Here is a 27,208-nt window from a genome sequence, read left to right as displayed (position 1 = left end):
GGGAGGGAGGGGGTCAGGGGGAAAAGAAGAACCTTTCTTCTAACACAGAGGTGGGGAAGATGTTGGAGCCAAGGCCCCTTCAGGATCCTTCCATGATAACTATGGTATTACTTTCAACTTATTATTAAGTATTACTTTTTCCTTAACAACTTCAGGTGATATATATATAGTAGGATATTTAGAGTTACATACTAAACAATTCTGGCTTGGGAAGGGTGCTTTGGTTCTACCTGGTTAGATCATTATTTCATATAAAGGCTTTCACTAGCTATTTCAACCAGTTTAACAAGTGTTACACTGTGTATGTAGCTATAGAATTGACGGTATGGATATCCATACATATGCTACTCTTCTATGGGGACAAAAGTGTAGGAAGTAATTACACTAGTGTCCTGAGGCAAAAGGTGTTCACCTCTCATCTACCTCACCATGTCTTACTTCTTTGTGCACTTAAGATATTCACCTGTTTGAATGCTCAGCTTAATGTGTATAACTGTGGATCAGTGTTGAATAATTTGTCCACGTCCTATATAACATTATATTCAAGATATATACACATTTTGGGGGAAACAACATAAGTTGGTAGTTAAATACTCTCTAAGATTTTATGTGCAGAAGATCATAATATGGGCATAGTAGAGAAAGGGCTTGGAATATTGCAGAGAATATTTACAACCTTAAATAATTTGCTAATAAAGTGGATATTTCAGAGTACTTTCTTTCTCGTTGTTTTCCACCTGTTCCCCTACTACACTTTCCAGCCCTCCCCAACCACAATAATATCCATTGAATCTGCAAAGAGTGGAAATTTCCCACCAGAACAGAGGAAAACTTCTGATACGCAGTGTGAAGCTGCTATTTTTTTAACCGCTGCGATGAGGCAATTTTAGGTGTACATGGGTAAAAATGTAGACTTTACACAAACAAAAAGTGCTGAAGTTACTACATTGGGAGCTATACTCTAATTCTAACTGCAAAAAGTCTCTCAGGTCACTGTGGAGTGCTATAGGTACTGCAATTATATTAACTTTGAATTGTAAAGGTGTTCATATGTGTTATTCTGAATCTATTTACATTTTTTAAAAATATAGAGGATGATTAATCGTCATGACGTCAATCTGAGCTTTTAATTGTCTTCATTTAGAGGTGCTGTCATTTTGTGACCTCGTTTTGCTGCATTCTAACGCTATCCTTTGATTGCAGTTTAGTAAAAATGCTGTCTCTCTTAGTGTCGTTTCACACTATGAAGAATATAGTTTACCTTCAATAATGGTGTGAATCACCAGGAACATTTGTATGCTTGTGACTCCTAAGCGTGAAAGCATGAAATGTCAAGCATGGTTCACTGGTTTGTGCTGTTATTTGACACGATGCAACACAGCTTATGGTCCCTATTTTTGATTTAAAGGATTGCATTCTTATGAACGTTTAGGGCGGGACTTGGCCTGAAAATAGTGTACTTCCTTCCCTAACCAATTGGAATATTAACTTTATGCGTCGTATGGGCAAATGTATTTGCACAATGCTACCCTAGACCGGTCCGTCTTGTCTATGAAATGGATTGTATTCCTATTAATGGTTTAGCGAGACTCAACGTAAACAATTGCAAAACAAGTAATTCTTCACTCACCATACGGTACAATTAGTTATGTATAAATGATGTTTGGCAATTGATATTTTTCAGTGTTATCTCTTTTTAGGTTATTAAGTATGTAAGAGGGGCGAAACCGTGTAAGATTTGTTTCATAGTAGCTTCTTAATAGGAAATCTCAAGAAAGGTACGACAGTTTGAACTGACACTTAGTACAATGATACACCACAACCCATGGTAAGTATTTATTAACTAAATGGCGTACAAACTTCAAACTTGGTATGGACATGATGCTTGACCATGTAAATGTATTCAATGCTAATTTTGCTGTTGTTGAGCAAATATTCAAAGACGTCCTGGTAATATAAGATTTGGATTACATTTTCAACACGGAAATTAAGAAAAGAATCTCAGGCAAATGAATACTTGACACAATCACGAATCCCCTATATTTGTGTTCTTGATGGAATATTGTAATGTGTAAGTTAGACCTTATCACTACAGTTCCTTCAACATGGAACATGATGACTTCACATTTTCATCGTGTTTCAAGTGCCACTTAGATTTTGCTGTGGATCGCGACCAAACAGTATGGTATCTGTCTATGCTTATTTTGTTTAAACATGCTGCAACAACATGGGAACCCATACACACATGTGTCTGTGTTAATAACATTCCTCCACTCATTTGAAAAATAATCACTCCTGTCTCTCCACATGTATTAAACAAAAGGAGATGATTAAGGTAAAGAACTCATGCTCATTTCTGTGCAAGTTTATTTATTTATTTATTTCCTGTTAACAACAGTTGGTTGCAAGATCGAATCACACATTTACACTGTCCATTAATAGATGGAAATCATTCCCATTATATTTGTAATGCAACAACATTCTGTTCACTCCACCATCGCGCCAAAGGTTCAATTGATAGAAAATCTGTATAAATAATGTCTGTAGCTCTTGTTGGCTCTAATTTCTTTCAAGGGAAGATCATCCCTTAGCATGAACATAGGTATTCACACGATGGGTACATTAAGGCAAATATCTCTAAAATCATCCAAGTTGTACCCTGTTGTACCCTTTTTTCGTGCAGCATTAATTTTTCACAGTCCTGGATATATCTGAACCTGCCAGAAATTGGCATCACGGACGAGCTTTTCAAGAATTAACCTTTCCTTAAGTCTTATTGGGACGTTAATATCTCTGTAAGCATCTGGTTTTCCGCAGAATTTCTACGACTAACTGCTGTAACTACTCCCTTTTCTGGTACATAGATCTGTAGGAATAAAAAAGAAAGATTAAGTTATCTTTCAGTACATTTGTGAACATATTCGAGAGCACAGAGATTTTTCCTGAGTATGCCATAGGGTGGGTGGGGTGGGTCGACGGCAGGTAGCGGTAATATGTGTGAACATGTACTACATGTGTTTGGGGGGTTCTATATTATTAACTTTGAAATCGATGGTGTATAATTAGTTTACCCGAAGGTGAGAAACGGGTGCCTCTCCCTTCTTTCTTTGCATTATAAAATATCACATTACATCTTGGATGCTTGTTATTTATCATCTAGAGGATTCGTGGTTCATGGACCCCTGCAAGCTACGAAGCCATGAAGTCATGAATAAGAGCCATGCACCTCATACAAGATATAAGAGGTCTTTATATTAACAAATTTGGATAGGTGTTCTGTTATTTCACAATGACAAATGTCAATTACATGCAATCTTGATTGATTTGCCCAGTAATATATTTTGAATGTATCATTAACAGCTGATAATGTACCATGAGTTAATATATTCTTGAAACTGGAAATTTTACGAGAATATCTTCTGAAGATAAATGACTTCTTCAAAGGTAAAACATTTCAGTCAAATTGCCACGGTAGTATCACAAACTTTGCTGCTGTTAGGGAACTATATAGACCCATTATGACATAACCTCCTATAGAACTACCAAACCACATGAATAAAATCCGCAGAAGTCATACCAATGTTCTATTCTCATCAATGTTATTACATAGTCACAGAGTGGAATGCCTATGCCCACCTGAAGGGATACAAAATGTAGATGAAATTTTTCCAGCAACTAGTAAATATTTAAAAAAAGTAATTTACCTATTGGTGATGCCTTATAGTGCCTCTCATTTTTTTTTTAATTTAGGTTCCCACTGCACCACATACATCACGATGTTTGTTGTATTGCAACATCATTACATTTCATTCAAAATGGACTAAACCAGATAAATATCGAAGTAAAAATACCACGGACATTTTTTTAGATTGTTTTAATAATCCATATTCACAATTTCTTTTTTTTTTGTACATCAGTTTGTGTAGCTAATATATAAGAAGGGCTCGATGCTGGGGGATAATGATGGGTTACAGATATGTCTATGCAACCAAGTCCATGGATATAGTTCTGTTAACTTGCAGTAAATATGTATGTATGTATGTATGTATGTATGTATGTATGTGTATATATATATATATATATATGTATATATATATATATATATACAGATATATATATATATATATATATATATATATATATATATATATATATATATATATATAAACAATTGTAATTTAATATACATAAAAAAACAGAGACTACAGCATATTTGCAGTAGTCCCCATACATCATCTACAGCAGTGGATTTAAATATTTGGAATATTTTGTCAGGTTCTTTAGACTTGAGCAGGACATCGATGCTGTAACCCGAGGCTTAAACTGTGACACATGACTAAAAAATACTAAATTATGCATAGGCCTACGCTAGGCCTACCTTGAACTTGGCTGTGTAGACAGAGTATTAAGTTATTATTTTACCTGAGGTTTATTCTGGAAAGGTTTGTGTTCTGACCCAGACGGTGGGATGTACAGTAAGAATTGAGGACATTCATCACCTCTTCAAACCCAAGTCCTAGTCTTCCTGTGTAGGCCATGTGTCTTGCAAGGTACATGTACCGCTTACATAAGCCACAATGGTTGTAGCACGAAGCGACCATCATTTACCAAATTCTCGATAACATTTCGGTCGTTATGAAATCAATCTGTAAGTCTTAACTTACAGATTGAAGCTCCATGTGAAGGTCAGGCTTGCTATTGGCCGTGAAAGCGCTAACGTTATCGGGTTACCACTTTACCGTATACACACACCTAAAGTGTACGTTTTAGTTGCGTTTGGTATGTACTGTGCAAGCGAAGCGCTGGGACAACTTTGTATGAAAAGTGCTCGCCAGAACGTCTTGGACAGAAGTGTTCACATGCAATTAATGGATATCTCAAACTTAAAGCAGAATCTAACAAATATGTTACAATAATCTATAAACACTATAGTAATATACAATTGTAACATTTCATGATTTAATGATAAAATGAACTACTTATTTCCTGCTTATTTGCTACATAATAGTTTATCACGTTGTTTGGAAACAATACTTTAACCAATCAAACATAAAAAAATAGAAAAAGCTCTTTATTATCAATCAAATCATCAGCAGGCTTAATGTAATATACCTACCGTTTTCAGGGATAGTGTAACCAGGAATTTGCTGAAAGTAAATGACGCAATAATTGCAGAGGAAATCCTTGCAGACCTTACTTGAGATAATTGTGTGAGTCAAAAGTTGATTTATATCTTGTGCATCCTTCTTCGCCATCCATTTAAATATTGCAAATTTCACGCAGTCTATTTGGAAAATAAAACACAAAAAAGTTACATGAGAACCAGTAGAGTAACCAATGATAATGCTTATACCAATACTTTATGTTATCATGATTAAAATTCTGTCCCTTTCTATTAAAGAACAATAGTAAAACACTCATAACCCATAACTGTCATAACTCATAACTGTGAATCATGTGGATGTGTGCGTCATAAGTTGATGTATGTCGTGTGCATTGTTCCTGGTAATCCATTTATTCATTGCAGCCTTTACGCAGGCTATTTGAAAAATAAAACACAAAAAAGGTTACATGAGAACCAGTGGAGTAACCAATGATTATGCTTAATACTAACACTTACTATATTCATAATTCACTCTGTCCCTTTCTATTCAAGGATTATGCATTACAAGGACAATGTTACTTTAATAAATGGATTACTATCAAAGAACAATGAAATGATAAAAATTAATTGGTAATACACATATGTAGTATAACCCTCCATGCCACTTAACTGTGAAACATGTGGTTGGTTAGGATGAATCATTGAAACATTTGATTATACCCGTTTCCTTCAAATATGTAACCCCGAAACTATCAGGTTGGCATAATCGGGAGCTCAGTGGTCACGTTTCTACCAACGTGTTATGAATGAAATCAAAAGTACCCTTTTTGAAAAACTACAGGTGCCCTTTTCGTTTATGCAAAATATCCATGCTCTTTAAGTGCACTTTCGCTATTTAAAACATGTCTTTTGTGAAAAAAAAAGAATGTCACTGAAAAGTGCCCTGTGGTTGTCAAATGTTTAAAAATGTAATCAAAGTGTCGTTTTAGTAGAACGATATTAAATTAGATCATAATGAAAAGAACTTTAGTTTGTCTTGAAGTTTGAAGTAACTGCTTTGGCATTTCAACGTCAACGTCATTTAACGCCACATGTCCCCCGTCTCACAAACCCAACCAGTTCATCCATCTAACATATGCATGCAGACCCAAAAATTGATGACACACATATTAATAATACTTGGATATTTAATTTGAAAGTCATTATAACAGAAAGTGGTAAAATATGTTAAAAGGCAAGCACACCTTGTACAAGTACACCACTGGGAGTTACAGTTAAATACTGGATCAGGATTTTGACGTCTTCCTTCTCGATTTTTAAATCTTCCACAGCGAATATTTCCCAATCGCAAATAATTCGTGATGATAGCTGCTTAACAGCTTGAAAAATTTCTGTTGACATTGATATTAAAAATATTATTAGATACTTGATTTCTGACTGAGAACGAAGCAGACGTGTACGAATTTTGGCGTAACAAGTATAAAGTTCCTGCATAACAATTAAGGTAAATCTTAACCATGGGAGTCCGCAAGTGGGGGGGGGGGGGGGCGAATCACGGTATGAAAACAGAGCGGTAAACTAAGAACAAACATATATGAATAAGCTACAGCTGAATCACTGTCAGAGAAGAAAAGTGAAACTGTCACAGCTGGAGTGCCCAAGACCTAACACAGGTCTTACCATACATTAGAGGAAAAGTTTAAGGAAAACATTTAAGCGTTTTCATTTACATAAAGAGAATGTGTAAAGCCATGACATTTATAAGAGTAAAAAACTTGTGTTATGCTGGAACAATTTCAGTCCATACACAGTGCCTGCGAATTTAAATTTACTTTATTAGCTATCCATTTATGAAAATGATGTTATGTTTATTTTAAGAAACGTCCTTGTAATCTTATACTAATACAATAATAGTGAATCGTGTCATCTAAAGGGACAAACAGAGAAATTGTAAAATGTATTGGACTTTTGAAAACTATTCAAATAAAAATCGGTATGGTTTGTATTTGAGTATAAATACAGTATTGAGATGTTCATGTACTATTCTGCCTGTGTGTCTATGGTAGTAACATTTAAAACGCAAGGTTCTCTTTGCTTATATATTGCTTCAAAATAAAGCATCGTTTTACTATGTATTATTATAAACATCATATACACTATTGCTGATTGAGCACAATATTAATTTCATTTTGCTATCTCATAGCTCAACTTATTTTTTCGTTAAGGCTGAAATGGTCTTGGTGTAGTTTATGGTACCATTAAACAAGGAGCATTCCTTAAATAGAACGTTTTAAGACGTTACCTATTATTATTTATTATATATTATTTTATTCGATAAATGCAGCATGGGTTGTCGCCTCAAAAGTTAGGAAAGCTTCAAAAACACCTGTTTGCAGTTTACTATAGTGTACACGAATTTGTATCAAATACCTTTATTTGGACCGCTTGTTTCGTTTGGTGATACCGTTGCACTGAAATGACTAAAGCAAATGAACATGGCATGTATTCAACACTGTTTAACAGAAGAAAATTGGTAGCTTATGTGAAGTGCGTTAAGAAATAATTGTTATGAAAGGAAATTACACCATTAAAATAAAAGTCGTAATAAAAAGGACTTTATGTAAACAGCTCAGTATATCTTATCTGTCAATTAAATACTAAAATGCGCAACTTACGAGTCAGAAACGTTCATGGGAATGTTCTCCGTTATACCGAGTTCTTCGGGATTTCCTTTACAAAGAACAAAACGAACATTACTGCCGCCGTAAAATGTTCACGGTGTAACGTTATGTTTTAATTATTTAATGCCATATAATGAAATGCCATATAATGCCATATATGAAATGCAATAATGAAATGCTATTGATTATCAGCATTATTATTCATCGTTTGGTGAAACTGAATAGGTTAATGAGAGGCAATTGTGGAATGTCCTAATGGATTTTACCGTTTTTGTCAATCCATTAATATTTAATCACTAGAGAGAATGTTGAATAGCGAGCGTACCGTATAAAGTTTCAGTTACAGTGGAATGAAATAACTCATCTGAAAAATAAATTCATAAAACTGTTAATATCCGTTGTATAATCAAATGCATCCAGTACCTTCTACACTCTTCGTTAATGTTTTCTTATGTGAGATAGCTCCCCTAGAAATTAAAGAAAAAAAAACATATTGCGTAAGTTCATTTATGTTGGATACTGATTGTCAGTAATAAGAAGTTTTTGTTTGGTTAGCCAGGACAAAGGTAAGAATTTGTAGGTATATAAAGTAACAAATTCAATATAAGTGTATGAATTAGCAATGCAGCGCTCCGCAAGTGTGTGTATTTACTCACAATGAAGGGAGTAGCTCGTTATTTTCCTCCTCATTAGGTAGCTCTCCTGTGGGAGGAAAATCATCAACTCTGTATTAGCCAAACATTTTGAAGACAAGTCTCCGTTCATAACTACATAGTTAAATGTTTGTGCCTTTACAATACCCAAATATTATCAAAATGTTTGGAATATAGGTGGCAAGCAACTTAAAGAGTGAGGATACGATTAAATTCTCAAATTGAAAAGGGAAATATTAAGGGCTTGAAATGCATCATTACTGTATCCATAATTTAAATATAATACATCATTTCTTCACAATAGATCTCACAGTATAATGACTTGGAAATATCTAACTTTCTGAAATTCAACTTTATTCTTAAGATCTCAATCGATTTGAATGTAAGACAAATAGTACTTCTTTACATTATGAGCATTTGAGTATCAAAATAGCTGTACTGCGGTGCGTTGCAAAGTCAGTTGATATTAGTTAACAAATATATATTTATGAAACTTTCTTATCTTATTCAGTACTGTAGCTACAGTAACCTATAGCTTAATACATCCTTAAGCGGCAACAAAGCAGCTGCATTGCCAAAGAAAATAATCCGTGTTTACGTGCATAAAGGGCAGTCAATGGAATATTAGTAAACATAGCTAGAGTAGTCCTAAGTACGCTTTAAAAAGCTACATTAATTTGGTTTGTTAATATGGCCAAACTCAGACCTTACCGAATTTTCAAAATACGTTTGCAAATTATCAGTTAGGCAATCAGTTAGGCAATCGCCTGTATTTTAACGCATTATTTTTGACGCATGAAACGGTAAATATTTTCTATATTATAGTTAATCACGAGAATAAAGCAAAGTGACACAAACATAAAGTATTTATTTGATTATCTGAGGCGAAATAATTTACTAGCATGCTAATAATTTAGGTACAGAAAGGCATTGTAAAGTTACAATGGACTGAATCACATATTACCATTGGGACCGTCTAACCAAGAATAGATATTAAATTTCTAATAGCAAAATATAAAGCACACCCAATACCAATGCGCTGACCTCTATTTCAATAATTACTACAACAAAATTTAAAGGTAAAGGAAACTTCTATTAGATATGCTACTAATACGGAAGTTGCCTTATCTCGTGAGACAAAGAACATTCATTTGGGTACTCATGAATATCAAAAGCATACAATACATAAGCTTATTTATTTGTTCAAAATTGCTGGTTTTAATGTTATTTATATGTATTGTAGGACCGTGTTTCCTTGATTCCTAGGCCTGTTTTCAATTGCCCATTGTCAAAGTAATCTGTTTAAAATTAGATAAAGTACTTACATCGAAAAAGAAAGCCGCACTCGAAACTACTTAATGAATGACATGCTTTGTTGATCAGTAATATAATACCAATGTCTTTGTGGCATGCCACCATGGTCCAGTGCCATACAACGTAACGAATTTTGACATTTAAGCAGTTAGGGACTGTGTGTATAATAAGCAGCAATGAGTGTGCAAATAAATGTATACAGTGCACTTTCCAATTACAGTGACTACTTACGCGACAAGTATTCCCCTTCCAGACTTATAGTAATATAAGTGATCCAGCTTCAAGGACGAGCGCGCATAGTTTACGTACCATTACTTTAATGATGTATATATGGTCGAGGGCGAAATAACTACTATTATCCATCTCAGAAAAAAATATTGGCAGCATCTTTATTCCTTTCTTGTTAGCAATCTCACATCTCATTTTATTTTGTCAGACAACTCATTGTAATGTTACAATATTCTTATTAAAATATAGCGCCAACAAGCATTCTGTTGTCTCCAGATTTAATAATAACAACAATAATAACAACCAGGCGCTTACTTTTAAAACGCTTGAGCGTATGGGAGAAGAACACAAGGGTTTGTGGATAACAACTTGTACGTCGGGTGGCTTCCAATTCAACATTTTAATTCAAATTTGGAATCAAAATGTAATCATGTTAGATAAGTAAACCATAAACGTAACGCAAACATGAGTTGTGCGCTGTTGTCATCAGTAAAAGGATTTTTTTTTTAAATCATGAAACATTTTTTTGTTATTTTATATAAATAAGATATATACGGTTTTCTTTCGCAACTTAATGCCAAGTACTTCATACGGAGTTGTTCACATCAGGGGTAGTTTGTGTGGTACTCATATAAACTGAAGGTGGAATACTGCTCCGTTAATATATAATATCGTCAGAATAACGCATTGATAGGGCAAACATATTATTTATTGCGCACACAATCAACAATATCTATTATGTGCTTTATCCGTACATTTATTTATCACTGGATCCAGTTTTCCAGCCATCCGTTCATCTTGTAACCCATCAAACATTAGCAACATCTTCACATACATCTACTCAGTCACCCATCAATAAACCAACAGTCCATTCACAAATATATACAGCCATGCAGGGAGCCAGGCAGTTAGCCATTCTTCCACACACCCATCCATCCGTCTACTCATTGATTCACTATTAATTCATTCACCTTTCAATGGAATAATCCATCCATCCACGCACGAATATATGTGTATATAAATACATACCGCCTGATTTCCCTCTTCTTGAGCTCAATCGACATTTAGTGTATATAACGGCCAGAACAATGAGCACGACACCAACTGAAATCGTAACTACGATTGAGAATATGCCAAAACCTGACTCAGAAAGAAATTGTCAGAGAAGCATACGATTAATGTTAAAACCTTGTGTAAAGCTAATGATGGCAATGTTGCAATGGGTCTATTTAACTCTTAGACATGTTTAAGTGAACATTATAGTTAATCAGAAGTCCCTTTAACTTTCGAAAATAGTGCAGAATCTGTTAAATAAAGGCTATTTTGTTTCCTTCCACTGCGATTCAGTTACTGCAGCAAAACGGTTGTTAACAGAATTGCTGCCCATTAGACACGGTCTCTGATTCGTAAAGTGTTGGTGTCTTTAAACTACTCTCACGCAGCGAAAACATTATGAAAAAACACAGTACTAGCTGCAAATGTAGTCATGTAGCTTTAGTGAGAACAAAATGATAGTCTGGTCCTAGCGTAGCAAAGTTATTTTTCCACTAACTCAGAATTATGAGTTTAAGCACAGACAAATTACCTTTCCATTTGTGGTCCATGCCTCTATGGAAATGCTTGTACTTACCAGCCTTGTTGCCATGAAACAGTATACTGGACAGTCCGGTTCCAATTCCGTTTGTGCCAAAGCATGTTACATTCGCCGAGTTGCTTTCCTCAATATACAAAACATCTCCGTCTTGTAAATTTCCATTAAGTTCCATGCGATATTTGTCCACTGGTGGATTAGCTTGACATGTACATCTAACCTCGTTACCAGAGATTGTTATGTTACATATCGGTAGATCTGTTTCGTATTGAAATCAACGCCGTTTTGTAATTGATTATGAGAGGTATTATGGAGAAATATTACGAACTAATCATGTGCCCTTTCTTGTATCAGTTATGCTTTTTACTTCAGTGTACCTAACAGACACGATATTCAATGGCAAAAAAAGGTACTAATCAGTGTCTACATCAACAGTAATTTAAAGGTTGAAAGAAAATGTTCAATTAAAATTTGTTTTTGTTCTTCTAATTGCTACTTCCTTAAACGAGAGTACATTAATTTTAGTAGAATCCAGATTAGATTTCAACATAGTATGTGTCTGCTATACTAGTTTTACATTTCTTGCTTACCATCAATATTATATATAGTATGTAATCGTGACTTCCTCCTAACGTAATAATAATAGTATATATCTCAAAGTTCATTTTCTATAACTACTATTCAACCTAAACTAATATACCTAACGTTGAGTTATGTGTAGATTTGTCCGTTTTTTTTTTCAATTTTAGTTCTTCAGTTATCCACTGAAGCTAGTTCAGTGACATTCCTAATTTGATATTAATGTTAAATTTAACTAAGATATCCAGTTTAAAGAACAGCTCAATGTTATAATGATCTCGTGATAGATTATCCTCAGCAACTAATAACAAAATACTATTTTGCAGGTGTGAAGTCTTTCGGTGACAATTCTTCTTCGAAAATTTGATATTATATATTATATATTTCGTTACAGTAATAGTGTATGCCAAAGAGAGTATTTTGAAAACTGGGGCTAGCATCATTTAATTTTCACAAGTAAATTTAGTAGCATATGTAAATATAAACATCGTGTCTGCTTTATTTTATATTAAGATAATCCATATTTAGTTTGAAAAACAAGACGGGTCCTCAATTAATTACGTTATGTAAGCTGCCGTATGAGCTGCCATTGCGGCACCGTGTCGTCAAATGTAGTATAAAATACGAATACTGATTTCTTTCCATTTACCACTTATTTGTTATCATTTTATATTTTCATACATACTTACAAAGATGTATTGTTGTCTCCATGGCCGAAACACGTGTTTGACCAAATGTTTGGCATGTTAAAAGAACGTCGGTTTGGTTTTTACGAAAACTATACTTCAAAGTAGCAGATGTATCAAACGTCACGCCCTTAGGTACGGTCCAAGTTTCAGACGGGTTTATCCATTCGTTACCATCGGTCTTAAAGCGTATCATCACTGCCGGCTTAGCATTTCTGGCGTTACATGTTATATCAATTACACCGTGACTTTCTGTAGAATCAGTGCCGTCATCGTCAGTAACATTAAACATGATACTCAAAGAAGGTGGAACTGTTGAAAATTAAAGAAAATGTAGAACGCAATAGTCTTAACCAGATTGGCTACAGGGCACGAACTGCACTATTTCGTAATAATCAATTATTGGCTGTTGTAAATGGGTTATCTCGGATTTTGGTGTCGAGAACAATATTCGATTGTTTTTATTTCGAGATTCCGCTCACCTCAACTGTTGAACGATAATTTATATTTACAGGCGGCCATACATATATTACAAATAGTTTAGGATTATCATCATCATGAACTTCCATCACTCATTGCCTTTATTGACTTTCTGTCTAAATAAAAGCTTAAAAAACATGTTGTGCTATCATCTATCATTCCAATGAACAAAAAAATTTACAATGAAAGTGATGAATTTTTGTTTAAAGGGAATTGCAGTTGTCTTGCTAGATATCAATTTCTTTGAGTTTTGCATCATGTCATAATAGGGCTACACTGCAGTAGTTATTATTGTAATTTATTATTGGTTGTGTGTTTACTTCTCAGGTTAGAATGAACTTGCTCATTATTCAATACAAGTAATGCCGTAGCAATTAACATGTTTATAAAAACAACCACATTAATGGAATATCAATTAAACAATTAAGAGTGGGAGATATCGAAATAGACAAACAGTTCCTGTAGCAGATGTATATTTGTGACATGAACTATGTGCATGGTAACTTCCTCCTTTAAGCACGTTGAACACATCATGAAACCACGGTTTCCCAATCGAACGGTTATACTTAATTGATATTGGCAATCTTCCTCGTTGAGTTTCAAGATTGGGCTATTTCGTTCTATTGGAATCTACTCCAGCCTGTAGACGTTAACCGGAATTACAAATGAGCATATAAGTAACCGTTATTCACAAAAATCAAATAATACCTGGAAAACTTTGTGGAAAAGTAATTGACGATTAGCAACATTGATTAAAACTTCAGTCTATATAAATCAATTAGCTAAATTACCTTCGATTTCCACATGCGCATATGACTTTGTATTGCACGAATACACCCCAGCGTCCTCTAGATCAGCTCCAATGATCAGTAGACTCGATATTCCCTCGGATAGACTAACACGAAAGTTATCGTATTTTGTATTAGCAGTAACCTTAGTATCCGCTACGAAAATGTCTTTGTTTTCGAATTCTTTCCATCCGACTACGTATCCTTTTTGGAATGTACAAGACAGGGTTATAGTGCTACCCAATGGATACACTCCACCCGAGGGTCCCTGTGTAATAATAGAGTCAACTGGAAAGAGAACAGAAAGATAATAACATATAAAATATACATAATATATATATATATATATATATTTACATATATATATATATGTATATATATATATATATATATATATATATATATATATATATATATATATATATATATATATATATATATATATATATATATATATATATATATATATATATATATATATATATATCTTTTTCTATAACTTTCATTGGTAACATTTTAGGAATTTCTGTTTCAAGTCAGATCCCGAATATTATGTGGATAGTATGTATTTGCACAGTTCACAATCCATTCATTAGGCTAGACAAAAATGCAACGTGTTACAGATGCACTCTTCGATAACTTACTTAACTTTGTGACATTTAAGGTCACAGTGTCGACCTCTTTGACATGGTTTGTTCGATAGTGTAGCATCACGTAACTTCCAGTAAGGTCATTTGTAGCGTTTCTTATTACAAGGGCGCCGGTGTCTGTGATATCAAAGTGATCCTGTGCTACTTTACTTATCGTCTTTAGACCCATTTCTATTTTGACTATGGGATAATGGTCCTCTTCGGTTCCTCTCAACCAGTATATGTCGTTCACGTCAGTAATTAAGCAATCAATGAGTACGTCCTTCCCAAGTTCTACAAATGTGGCTGACGGACATTGAAAATCGGCTGTCAAATATAATATCAATAAAGTAAATCATGAGATATATAAGCTAGTTGGTCTTTTCAAATTGAAAAATTTCTAAAAATATATGAAACAAGATAATTAACAACCTATTGTTAGTTACATGCGTAAAAATTAAAAATATATATATATATATCAATAGGTATATATATCAGTAAGAAAATATCTTCTTTAAGTATTTTATAATTATTGTAGGTTTAATATACACTGAAGCCCAAAAATAGAGGTTAGAAAATACACATGTGACATCAACGAATCCAATTACATTATAAGTGGTTTTCTTCCAATCCATTACTAAAATATTTTATTTTTTGCAACAGAAATGCGGGTTGCAAATGCCGAGGCAAAAATAATTAAATTCCGATCCTGGAATTGTTTTCAGTGACAGCATAGATTATACTACCCTATAAAAAATGAGCCTTTTAAGAAAAATAAAGCAAAGAGTTATAGCAGATTTCAGCTATTTCACGCATTGACCAAAATGCCTTACTTGTTAAAGTTGTAAGCTAACAAATTAGGAAGATTTGCTTAGAGAAGTCGCTTTAACCGGAAATGGAAGATTGGTATACAAATTTAAAAGGAAAACATTCAAATATTTTATACCGCTGTTTCTATTATTAATACAGGTCCCAGTTTAAATAGGTTCTACATATTTTAGATAGATGAATTACTTAACCAATTAACTTGAATAAGGTAACGAAACGTCGGATGTGTTTTCTAACAAAAGACGTACAAGTAAAGTTATACATTTACCTGATCCTTGGATGATAGCGAGAAGAAAAACAACAGCTGTAAAAGTGACGTGCTTCATTTTATCTACGTGTGGAAAAGCTGTAAAAGTATGTGAAAGTAACTTCCTTTATGACCTACCAAACTCAACCACTAATTCATTTCTTACCATAAGCATGCATAATTTGCCACTTTATGTTTGACGTCCAACGATATCAAAATGGCGTGCACTTCAATATTATCAAACAGACTTGTCAGTTATAAGTTTAAAACATCAGTTATCAGAGTGACCAGCGTGGGCGTCAGTTTGCTCTCAATACAAATGTTTATCTATGATGTATTTGTATTCAGTTGTATTTCCCTCTTGTTTTCATTTAATGTAAACTGTTTTAACACATGCCTTCAAATCAACAAAATATACCAAACTATCGTCGACTTTAATATTAGCGAACAGACCGGTCATTAAACAATTACATTTCCAGAGGCTTAGAACATTATTTTTCAGAGTGAACCATTTGACCGTCACTTTCCACTAACAACCAATGGCTAAGTATAGATGTGATTGTTTTCGGCCTCAAATTAACTTGTAAAATTTAACTTCATTCATTAATTATTTGGTGACATATTAATACCAAAATGTTTATGGTTGTTTGGAAAAGCAACCGCACAAACCAATGATTCAATTTGAACTGGATGCATAAGACAATGTTAACGATTCTCTTGGTTATTTGAATAAGGTATGTATACGTCACAGTCCAAATTTACGGTATATTTCCGAAAGATAGCTGCATCAAACATGCGGTAACCAGAGCCATAACCACAGTTCGTGAGGCTCTTGAGGACTTATATCTCTCTTTCAGAATTGAGAGTACGTATCAATCCGCCCGGATGTTCTCCTTCAGGAAAAGTGCCAGAAAGAGAACATCCTTTTTGATATGTTATTAATCAGGATCTGTTTTTCTGTGACTTGCATATTGAAGAGCATGTATTGAAGTACATGTGTTGCACATTTGGCTCAATTGAGGCATTTTAGACCCCCTTAAAGCGCCTCAGGAGCAGCGTTCGAAAATGATATACTACTGAGGGAAGAGGTTTGTTTACAAGTGACGAAAAGTTAAGGCTCTGATAGCAACAAAATCTGCAAGATCATGATACAAAAAACTGATGGTGCCATAAAAGGCCAACTTGTAAGCTATCCAGTGGTGGATAGCGTTTAGCTAGTGTGAACTGCAATCTAGACTAAGAGACCACGTTACTTTTGTGATTTAGTGACTTACACTGGTATTTGTAAGCTTGTATTTCCTATCTGATTGAATAGTTAACTTTCTTTTCCTTCCAGATCCTCTAAATGCTTTTGTAGCTCAGTTTCTGATGTGTCATATTTTCATACTAATAGAACATTTTAATAGTAGTCAATGTGCATTTAAATAAGGTTAGCTGATTTGTTTTCAGTAATGGGGATATCTATGACCTTGAAGCAGCTAATATAGCAACTGATCGGCATGCGATCAGTTTGTCTTACTCATTTTAACGAATCAAACTATTAAAAGCAAGTAATTGGTGCGGTGTCATGTGATCATATATATTTGAATCTGTATAAGTACTAATTTCCTTTTGACTCTACTGATAAGGTTGTTTATAAGGAGGTGACTTTCTCAAGTAATGATACATAATTAACATAAATGAAACGTAACCTCCAGAGCATGTCCTTTTCAACTGTAAATGACTTTCTTCTACATGAAGTATATTGGTATAAATTGTATTTTCATAACCAAAACTACATTAGTAATCATTAATTTAATAACAAGTGGATCGATACAAACTTACCAAATATAAGCTGAAAAAGATCCTTAAAACTCTCGTTCACACATAGGCATTTCTTTCTACCATACAAATGAATGTTGAAATATTGTTTAATATAGTATTCATACACATTCCGTTCGTTCTCTCCTTTTGTTATATATTTTTTCGGGGCTTTCTTTCTTTAAGAACGTTTGGTGATTAATGTACCCAAACAACAAACAGTTCAGTGTTATTGACAGCCCGTGTTAACACTATACCAGACAATGTACACGTACAGTGGGCTGTAAAACCATTTACAAAACGAAACTTACAGAAATGTAAAGATCGATCAAAGTACAGCGCTTATCTTCAAATTCAGGCGTCATAGTACACGATATGTACTTTGTTTTATTGTCCTTTGTAATATGAACAGGTATAGTGTATCGATGACAATTAATATAAGCGTTTGCTTCCTTTATTTACTGACAAGGAATTATAATCGAAATAAAATTTCCAAATGACGTTCCTCCTTTTCAACTTAATATTTCTAATCACTCAATTACAACTACACAATTACAACCATAACTACATAATCATGGAAAAAAAGTGTAATAACAAGGAATTTGCTTCAAGGATAAGTGAGATTCGTGTTTCATTAAATTAGTGTTTATGCGTATAATATGGCATGATTTAAAATTCCGATGTGTCTAACTTAATGTAATCGACCTAATAATGTTTGTTTGACTTCAAGTGAACTTAGAAATTTCTTTTCAAAGGTTTACTTGTTGAATTTATTTACGCTAGTAGGCTAAGAGATTTGAATTACCAAAAGGATTAAGTCAGAATTGTTATGTTGTTTACTAAAGCTTATTCATTAACGCAGACACTGTACCCATATGCATATTTAACTTAAACAGCGGAAGATCTTCATAAAGATATGTTCATAGTCCGTTTAAAGGCAGCTTTTTACAATTGGCTTGCTGTCTTTAGCGTAACGCATACTACCAATGTAACTATAGCTTTGCAGTTTGGGGTTATTATTGCTCATGGCGATCATAGCCAGGTATCGTCATAGTGCGTCGAAACCTCAAACTAAACGCTGATACAATATCAGTTCCATTTTGCTTTTCATTAAAGTAAAATGTATGATCATGTCGTATTTCATTCCCGAAACTTACTCAGTAACGTTGACATATATTACAGTTGTTTTTAATTTTCAGAAAGGCAAAACTTCGCAAATGCCTTGTAATAATACTATGGAACATTTTCGTTTTTTTTATATCTTCATGACAACATGTTACTACAAGTTAATATAGGTTTTTCATCATTTCACAACTAAATTGAAAGCACAAAATATGTCATATGTCATGTAATACTTAATATGTCACATGTCACATAATGAACCATAACTTTCTTAAAGTAACAGCAACAACAAATAGTGTGAGACTATCATTCAAAACAAAGTCTGGTCAATCTTTCATAGATGAGAATCTAGAGAATCAATGTGCATATTGTCACTGAATGTAAAATTGAAAGGATTTGCCCTAAACTCTTAGTCTTGCAACGTTTCATAAACATAATATATCGTGTCCATACCTGCAGGTAGTTTCCGTGGTCCCCAAAGGTTTCAGTCAACATTTTGTGTAGTTACCATTGCGAGTGGTATATATCTGTTTATAGCCAGTGTTCATTATCGCAAATGCAAATATCCATTATCACACTTGGTCAAAGTACTACAACCCCATAAAATAAAACAAACAAAAATCATACGTTGCAGTATGCTGTGCTCTTGAACTACTGGTTTAGATTTTTTTAATTAATCAAGATTGTGTTATGTCTGTATTATAAGAAGCGAAATCGAGCTCTACTGATTTATGTTCCAAGATATATGATGTTCTTCACATTCCATTTTTAGCAGTCCTTATTTATGGATAGATCATTTGTAAACATATATTTGTCTATGTCACATCATTCTTTTAATTAGCCTATTAATGGAACCTGGTAGTTGCTAAAGATAGAAAAACAGCAAAATACCGAGTTAAATGTTTCAGTTAAATACTGCATTAAGCGATTACACCCCGTAATGACTAGTATCGTCATCCGGCATAACTTTTTAAACCATTTAGAAGTAAGAACTGAAAGACGTTACAGTCAGTGCCATCGCGGATGGTCTTTTAATATTTCATTTCAAGAAATGTATTCACAGTTTAAATGAAAATGCAGGAAATTATTCCAAATAGATAGAAATGAATGCCAACTAATAAAAACTAGTGAAAAGCTGTTATATATGATACTGTAGAGTTGACTTTCAGTCGTTTTAATCTAAAAGCCAACGTAGTGATAAATATTGTAGCATAAACGCATCACCTTTAAAGTATTGGTCATACTGTACCATTGTCTAAAGATTTTCTAGATAATGAAAGCTTCAACATCCCTAGGAAGGTCTGACATACTTACTCTTACGGGGGCAATGAAAGTACTTGCTAATCACATGATTTGTACATGAAAATCATTAACAAACATTTAAAAAAGTGATATATGAAGAGAAGGGATTTCCAAATCGCTGTCATGCCCCTGATACAACTAACGAATAATGTGATGCCAAGGTAATCATTGATGTGCTGAAAAGAGATGTGGCATATGTGACGGCAGTTTTAAATACGAATCAGGTCAGAAGTTTACAAACAATGTGTAATAAGGGATTCTTTTCATTGCAAAACAAAATCTGGTTAGTCGACATATAATCTCTATTCTGTTCAAATTTTAAGAGTATGAAACTTAATATAGTAAATTTGAAATTGGATGTCCAATACCTAATCAATGATTACCTTAAGACGGAAGTAAATGAACAGCTGTCAGGGTTCATAAGACTATTCAAAATTGTTGTTCTACGTTACTAACAGTGACGTATAAGAAGTAAGCCATTAGTCATCATGTTAAAAATGCGGTTTAAAAGGTTACTATTGTGTCAAGAGACTAAAAATTAGCTCGGATAAGAAGAAGAAAACACATTGAGTTACGTCATAACCATTCTTGCGGTTAGTGATAAATCACGGTGTTTATTGGGCATTTATAAGAAATGCATTGCTGAGGGTTGACCGCCCTTCTAATTATACATAGTTCAAATGTGGCTCAAGCTCTAACATTAATGTTGACATGTCGTGACTAGGTTGTTTCTCTTTTGTTGTAGGAATTAAATTTGAAACATCTGAGGTTCGTCACTTGAAGTTAATATTCTACTTAGCCTATTAAATTGTTCATTAAGTTCATTAAGTCAGTTCGTCGGATGCAACAAGATGCTCCATAGCACAGAAAGAATATTAAAGCGTCTTATGACATGCTCATATCGCATCACATATTTGACAATGCCAAATGATGTGGCATGTGATCCAGGGTATTCGGGGAGAAAGGAATTATTTTAGTTGAGTTATTACAATTTACATTCAAGTGTGGAATGGGCATAATGTTAGTGACTTCAACAGAAAATAAACGATAATAGTCAGACAACTACATTTTGCCCTCTCGGTTGCAACCTCAATAAAATCTGAAAAATATTGTTTTTTTTTATATTTGTGACATATATACAATTAGCGCTGCCGTTTCACTAGTCGCACATTTGAAGTTTTGGTTAGATATGATTAAATTGAGTCACTCTTAGTCATAAATGTAACCGTTCCTTTCATAAGTTACCAATGAATAAATGTCTAACTTGTCTGTATTGAGCTGAATAGTTTCATCTTCTTTTGGCGGAACAGATATTGAGCCTAGATTTTTCTAACAACCCCCGCCCACTCACTGTTGGAACTTTAAACAAGTTAAATTGACTTATTCTCACATGAGTTCGTAAAAGCAAATCTTCATCAGTATTAGCATCGAATTTTAGAAGAAAAAAAATCCACAGTTAGTTAAGGTATATTTTCTTCTTCAAATCGCATCTAATATCGTCTCTCGTTTCCCGTGAGTTTGGGTTGTTACCAAATGTAAAGCAAGTCACTTGAATGTTCGGGTGTGTGAATATATGTGCAGTATGTGACAACCCATATCTGTTGTAGGGAGTAATCATACGTCATTCTTTGTACTGTTTCGTTTAATCATGGTACGCCGGGTGGTAGAAAATAGTTATTTAACTACAAGGTTTGTGTTGTGGAGTGTTAGTGTACTAGATTACATTCCGTGTTGCCTGTATATTATTGTGAGGCAAAGGGGTTAACGATGAATGGCCGAGAGTTAGTTTCAGACGATTCTTAAATTTAAAAACTCTCCTCTCACTCCTGTTAGTTTCTTTCTTCTCTCCTTCCCTTGTCAACTAATCCTTTTACATCTATTTTGTGGTCACCCTGCTCATAAACCTGTCTGTTTGCTATGCTTTTATTTGTCCCTTCTGTTACTGTTACTTATCATTCAGCCGCTGAAGAAGATCCTGGATCGAAATGTCATTCCCACTGACTTTTAAACGAACTTAAACTTGGTTATCTCAGGATCCGATGGATCTGCTGCAAGACCAGTACTTTGTCCTATTCGTCGAATTCTGATCACGTGATGGCAATTTTTGTTTCAGTTTCCCCAATGTTAATGGGCATTGTTCGGTTTCTCGTTCACGTGTGACTCGAATCGAGAACAACATCGTTTTGGAATGGTTCATGCAGTATTTGGAAAGATTTTGATTTAGTTCACATAAAGTACATAATGCTTATAACACTAGACAAGCAGTTAAATGTTTTCGTGTATTGTTTGTATGATCGTGTGCCTATTTTGACATCTGGGGAGCAATTTCGATCTAAATAACTTGTAGCTCAGCAAAATACTTTTGTATGTTAACTTCATTTAAATACTAAACACTTACAATTCGCATGTTTTTATTTGATCCCTGTAAATTTATTAGCTGTGCTCATAGAGTGGGTTAAGTACTTTCGAAAGCTAATCAAAGTATAATGAAATAGAGAATCAGTCACTCGTGTTTTATTCATAATTAGAAACACTAAACAGGCACTTTTTTCAGTTACAATAGAACTTATATAAACTAGTTGATACCCTAATGTTGGAATTCCTCTTTTTACATGGAGGTTTCTCCATATACATGTCAATTACTTATACAAAAACACATACAGTAATTAATCCTTGCAGAATAAAAAGCATCTCAGTTTTAAAAGCAATTAGATATGCATCATTGGACTATAGTTTGTTTTAATGTCTACTTGCGGCATATTCGGATAGAAAATGTCGATTGACAAACATATTATTTAAACCTTCTGTTTAATATCTTATTTAGCGTTAAATTCTGCTAAATCACCTCTTGAAACAACTGTGCCAGTTCATACTGAGTATATAGAATAGTGTTGCGTTCCGAGTTCCTCTGCATAGTCAAGTACCTTCAGCCATTCTGCTAAACTGGCAAACCCCAGTGAAAGCGTTGCTAGCCTGTGGATCGGTTACCAAGGTAACTAATGACCCACGCCAGCTTACAGATACAACAAGAAAGACTGCGCACAAATACTTTGAAGAAAAGTCACCCAGGAAAGAACCTGGGCACGAAAATGAAACTACCGAACGACTGATCCGCTTTCAACCCCGATCCCCTTACATCGAGACTGTGTGATCATCGCCGTGCATCACCATTTCCCTCGAAAGGGAACATATACTACACATGACCTTAGCCAAAAGGCCGAGAACGATCTGCGCACAAGTACTTTTTAAGAAAAGTCACTTAGGAAAGAACCTGGGCACGAAAACAAAACTACCGAACAACTGATCCGCTCTCAACCCCAGTCCCCTTGCATCGGGACTGCGACTGTGTGATCATTGTCGGGTGTGTATCACCATTCCCCTCGAAAAGGAACAGATACTACACATGATTTTAGCCAATAGGCCGAGAAGCGATCTGCGCACAAATATTCAATGACTGTGTAAGTTTGTCTTTCGTAAAAAAATGAAAAAAAACTGTCATTTATTTTGTCTCACTCTGGTATATGTACTACACAATTGTTAAATACAACAAGCTAATTACAATGCTTTAAGCTATTTAATAGACAGCAACAACATAATCCGCTAAACATTGATTTACTAATACTATAATTCCCTAATTAGACTGTGAAACCCATAAATTAAGATTTAACCCTCCAAAATTAGGAGTATGAAGACCATTCACGTCACAATATGTTACCTTATATTTAGTAAATGGGCTCCTAATGTCATGTATTTCATGCTAGTGTATGTATTGGAAATATTCATCAATAGAACATGAAGTATTACCTTACTACGATCCAAGTTAATATTAAGGATATGAAAAGAGCTTTAAATTTTATGTTGAAAACCCATTCCGTAACTTTTAAATTTTTGCATTTATTAAATAGTTAGGGTATTTCAGTAGTTCAGTTATAACATACACACGTGTTTAAGTAAGTTCTACAGTGGGTATATGTGGTCAATTTATAGTATAACAAAAAACAGTTAACATAAAGAATATCATCCAATAAATAGGTTATGTAGGGGAATGATTAAACAGCAGCAGAAAAGTATGTGTGAAGCTTACTTAAAGTTTAGTGAGGTTATTCAATGACAAGCATATCAAATACACAAATATGGGGAAAATGTGGCTTAAAGTTAACTGCGTTTAACAGATCTGACAAAAAATATTTATTTACACTTGTGAAAACGTGATGATTTAAGTGTTGAATTATTGGAAATAATTAGTAATAAGTATATCGTGTTGCTTCAATTTATTGAATGGATGGATAATAATTTTGCCATTTTCTTAAAACTGCTCATTATATTTCAAGAAATGTGTCATTTTGTTCCAAATTGATCATACATTAACGGGGCTATTAATCATCGAGTTGACACCTGCTACTTATATTACAAACAAACTTCGGATGATTTTAACGGGACCGTAACTTTTCTATTGAGTTGCTCAAGTTACTGGTTATGAAAAGAAATTTTCGGTTACCATGCTGATACTGACACTAATAAAAAGCAACGTTTTAAAATACAATGACACACGCACATTAAGATAGTCAATAGTAAAAGCCATTGTAATTGAATATAGAAGCTCGTTACTTATTCACAAATGTCCACCTGGTAGTTGATAACACACCTTACCACAACGTATATTAAACAGTTCACCTGTCAGCTAAGAAATATTTCTTTCCCATGGAAAAAAAACCTTAAACGTCAAATGGTGCATTGCGAGACATTTTTTTAACTATGATTAAGTATACCTATAGGTTAAATTGCATAGTTAAAGTTTTTGACAGGTTGAATATTGTTGATAGTAATATGAGGAAAAAGAAATAATACATTTAATTATTACCTTATGTAACGCATTTATTAAGCACATTTTAGAAAAAATGAAAACGAGGACCGATAGAGTGCGCGACCGCTGCACCCCGTTAATCTGCCACATCGATGCTGTAAACATGAGCCTTACCTGTTTAATAAACCGTAGTGTTAGTTAGTTAGTTTCTTTTCACAACTTGTTTATTCAGTCCCTGTTTCGTGTTTGGTTATATTTGTACCCTCTGGACTACCTCTTCCCTTCTTCCGGCTACGTCCCTGATTCCTAGATAAAACCTACGTAGCATTAGAAAGTTTAACCTTTGAATTTCTGTTTACATGAATTGTCACGGCCCAGTATCATTTCTACTTTTCTACTCAAAAAATTGTGAAAACTAAACTTTTCCGTTCTCCACTAAAAAAGGAAGGGATCTGGGGCCCACGACCGCCGTCGTTATACTACAGAGTCCAGCTTTTACTGAAGAATCTTGCTACAAACTGTAAACGTCGGTTTCTGTTTAAAACTTTAACTTAAGTCCCAGCAGGTCCTTCTTTCTGTGGACAGTGCAATGGATTATATTCACTAGTTGATACTTTATTATGGTTATTATTGTTACTTTTCAGTGCGTCGATATTTTATATGTGTATGTACTGTAAGAATATATATCAAAATATGAGTAACTTTGCTACATAAAAATATAGATTAAAAAAGCAATGCCAGCGTTCTAGAAGAAAATAAGGACCACCATTTTTTCCAGGATTTGGAAACTGGCCAAATTGAGATGCAGAGTCAGCTGGTAGCACACACGAGAACACGTTCTCCTGAGTTTGCTGCCATGGTTGGAATCTTCTTGATAGATCAAGATTTGTTACACTTTGTTCATACAGACATTCAATTCTCTCTCGGAAGCGACATTTGAAGGCGTAGTCTTAACAACAGTAGCATACTCGCACACATTGTCACTTTTATTGATACTATGAGAACCATTATTGCTACCTTCGTGATCAATCTCAAAATAATTCAGCTCCCTTACTTTCCTCTGAAATGCAAAACGAAAAAGATGTGGTTTTCCTACTAGAATTGATCTACTTGTCAGTGGAAAATTAGAATTTGTATAGTCTCTAGTCCAATTTCTTTCAAATTTGAACAATTTTGACGACCACAATAACACAACCCACAAATCTTTATTAGCAACAAAATGTTCATTAATATTTAGATAGGGGTTGTACAAAGTGGCCAGAGGCAAGAAATATAGCACATGATTATTTCAAAGTTTCGTTGCCTATTTAAGGTGGAATGAAATTTAAAGTTGTAGTTGTATAAACACATTTGGAGGTGAGCAACAACGTTACGACAATAGAAAATCTATCATATTTTCCATATATATATTTTATTTGAAAGACTAAAGAATCGACAAAGCATGCAAAACATATTTATATGTGACTATTTTAATCACAAAAATTAAACATAGTCCAGAATTAGTCCTTAAATATTTTCAAGAACAATATTTTCTTTTTTTCATTCTACATCAATCAACGAAAGTGTAAATGTGATTTTGCCTTAAGATGTTAGATGAGTGGTGTTACAACGTCGAAGCAAAACAACACAACACGTTTTATAGACTCTTGTTTCGTCTTATTAGTTCACTTCTTGTAATAGTCTCATTAGCAAGCAACACACTTAGATATATTTTTCCTTTGTTCTTTGTTAATAAGTCACACGTGACACCAAGATGAACAAGTTCAATGGCAAAAGCAATTTTTACACCATTTATAGTCAATGGAAACAACTGTGTTACTTTTCTTCCTGGTGCTCCTTGACATCTTTTTATAGAATACAGTGAGGTATGCAAGGACTCTAGTAACTTCCACAAACGTATTGCGAGTGTGATGTTTGTTCCACAATTTGTAACAATTTATGTAACGATAATTGTACCCTGGCCGTTATCAGAACTGTTTCGGTTTTCAAAACAATAGCAGGGTTTGGGAGTTGTAACGAGCAGAATTTCTCTATTCTAATCGTTACATTTTCGTCTCTAAGGTATCGTCTTAAGTGAAGCAGTACACTTTTCATACTCATATTGTGCGAGCATTGTGCAAGAAAGGTAAGTAAGAAAACATTAGTTATATTTTTGTGCAATGGTGTAACTTAATGCTTGTTATTGAAATAAATATTGCAAGCATTTTGAAAGGAAAGTCATCGAGAAATATTCTATTTTAATATTTAGAAATGCCATTTTATTGACAATAATGGAGTAAGACAATAACATTTGAACGATAGTCCAGTAAAGCAAGGTGGACAATCATCAAGTAAACTTTTTGTCCAATGATACAATTATAGTGGTGCTTTAT

The 27,208-nt window shown here is 34.0% G+C and overlaps 1 protein-coding gene across 6 annotated transcripts in view; it reads right to left on the bottom strand.

Annotated features, from left to right (window-relative positions):
* LOC139977951 (uncharacterized) overlaps window positions 1-19,231 on the bottom strand; it is a 38,085-nt gene extending 18,854 nt beyond the window's left edge. For 4 of the 6 annotated variants that reach the window (XR_011796753.1, XR_011796752.1, XM_071987719.1 and 1 more), the window contains exons 1-13: window positions 17,633-17,880; window positions 15,830-15,907; window positions 14,749-15,060; window positions 14,108-14,392; window positions 12,840-13,148; window positions 11,611-11,829; window positions 11,010-11,120; window positions 8,442-8,487; window positions 8,209-8,252; window positions 7,780-7,834; window positions 7,535-7,584; window positions 6,349-6,495; window positions 5,117-5,284 (exon numbers count right to left, since the gene is read on the bottom strand). Coding sequence is in view for 4 of the 6 variants with exons in the window: in XM_071987719.1 (XP_071843820.1) it covers window positions 5,117-5,284; window positions 6,349-6,495; window positions 7,535-7,584; window positions 7,780-7,834; window positions 8,209-8,252; window positions 8,442-8,487; window positions 11,010-11,120; window positions 11,611-11,829; window positions 12,840-13,148; window positions 14,108-14,392; window positions 14,749-15,060; window positions 15,830-15,887 (1,804 nt within the window). In the remaining 2 variants the exon portion in view is untranslated. Of the gene's footprint in view, window positions 1-5,116; window positions 5,285-6,348; window positions 6,496-7,534; window positions 7,585-7,779; window positions 7,835-8,208; window positions 8,253-8,441; window positions 8,488-11,009; window positions 11,121-11,610; window positions 11,830-12,839; window positions 13,149-14,107; window positions 14,393-14,748; window positions 15,061-15,829; window positions 15,908-17,632; window positions 17,882-19,183 lie in introns of those variants that run through there. The other 2 variants (XM_071987718.1, XM_071987720.1) reach the window with 2 other exon arrangements.
* Between the last annotated feature and the right edge of the window lie 7,977 nt (window positions 19,232-27,208).

This window comes from Apostichopus japonicus, chromosome 12 (assembly GCF_037975245.1).
Source record: "Apostichopus japonicus isolate 1M-3 chromosome 12, ASM3797524v1, whole genome shotgun sequence".
NCBI lineage: Eukaryota > Metazoa > Echinodermata > Holothuroidea > Aspidochirotida > Stichopodidae > Apostichopus > Apostichopus japonicus.
The sequence above is the reverse complement of the archived record's forward strand: the minus strand, read 5'-3'. Positions and strand labels throughout refer to the sequence as shown.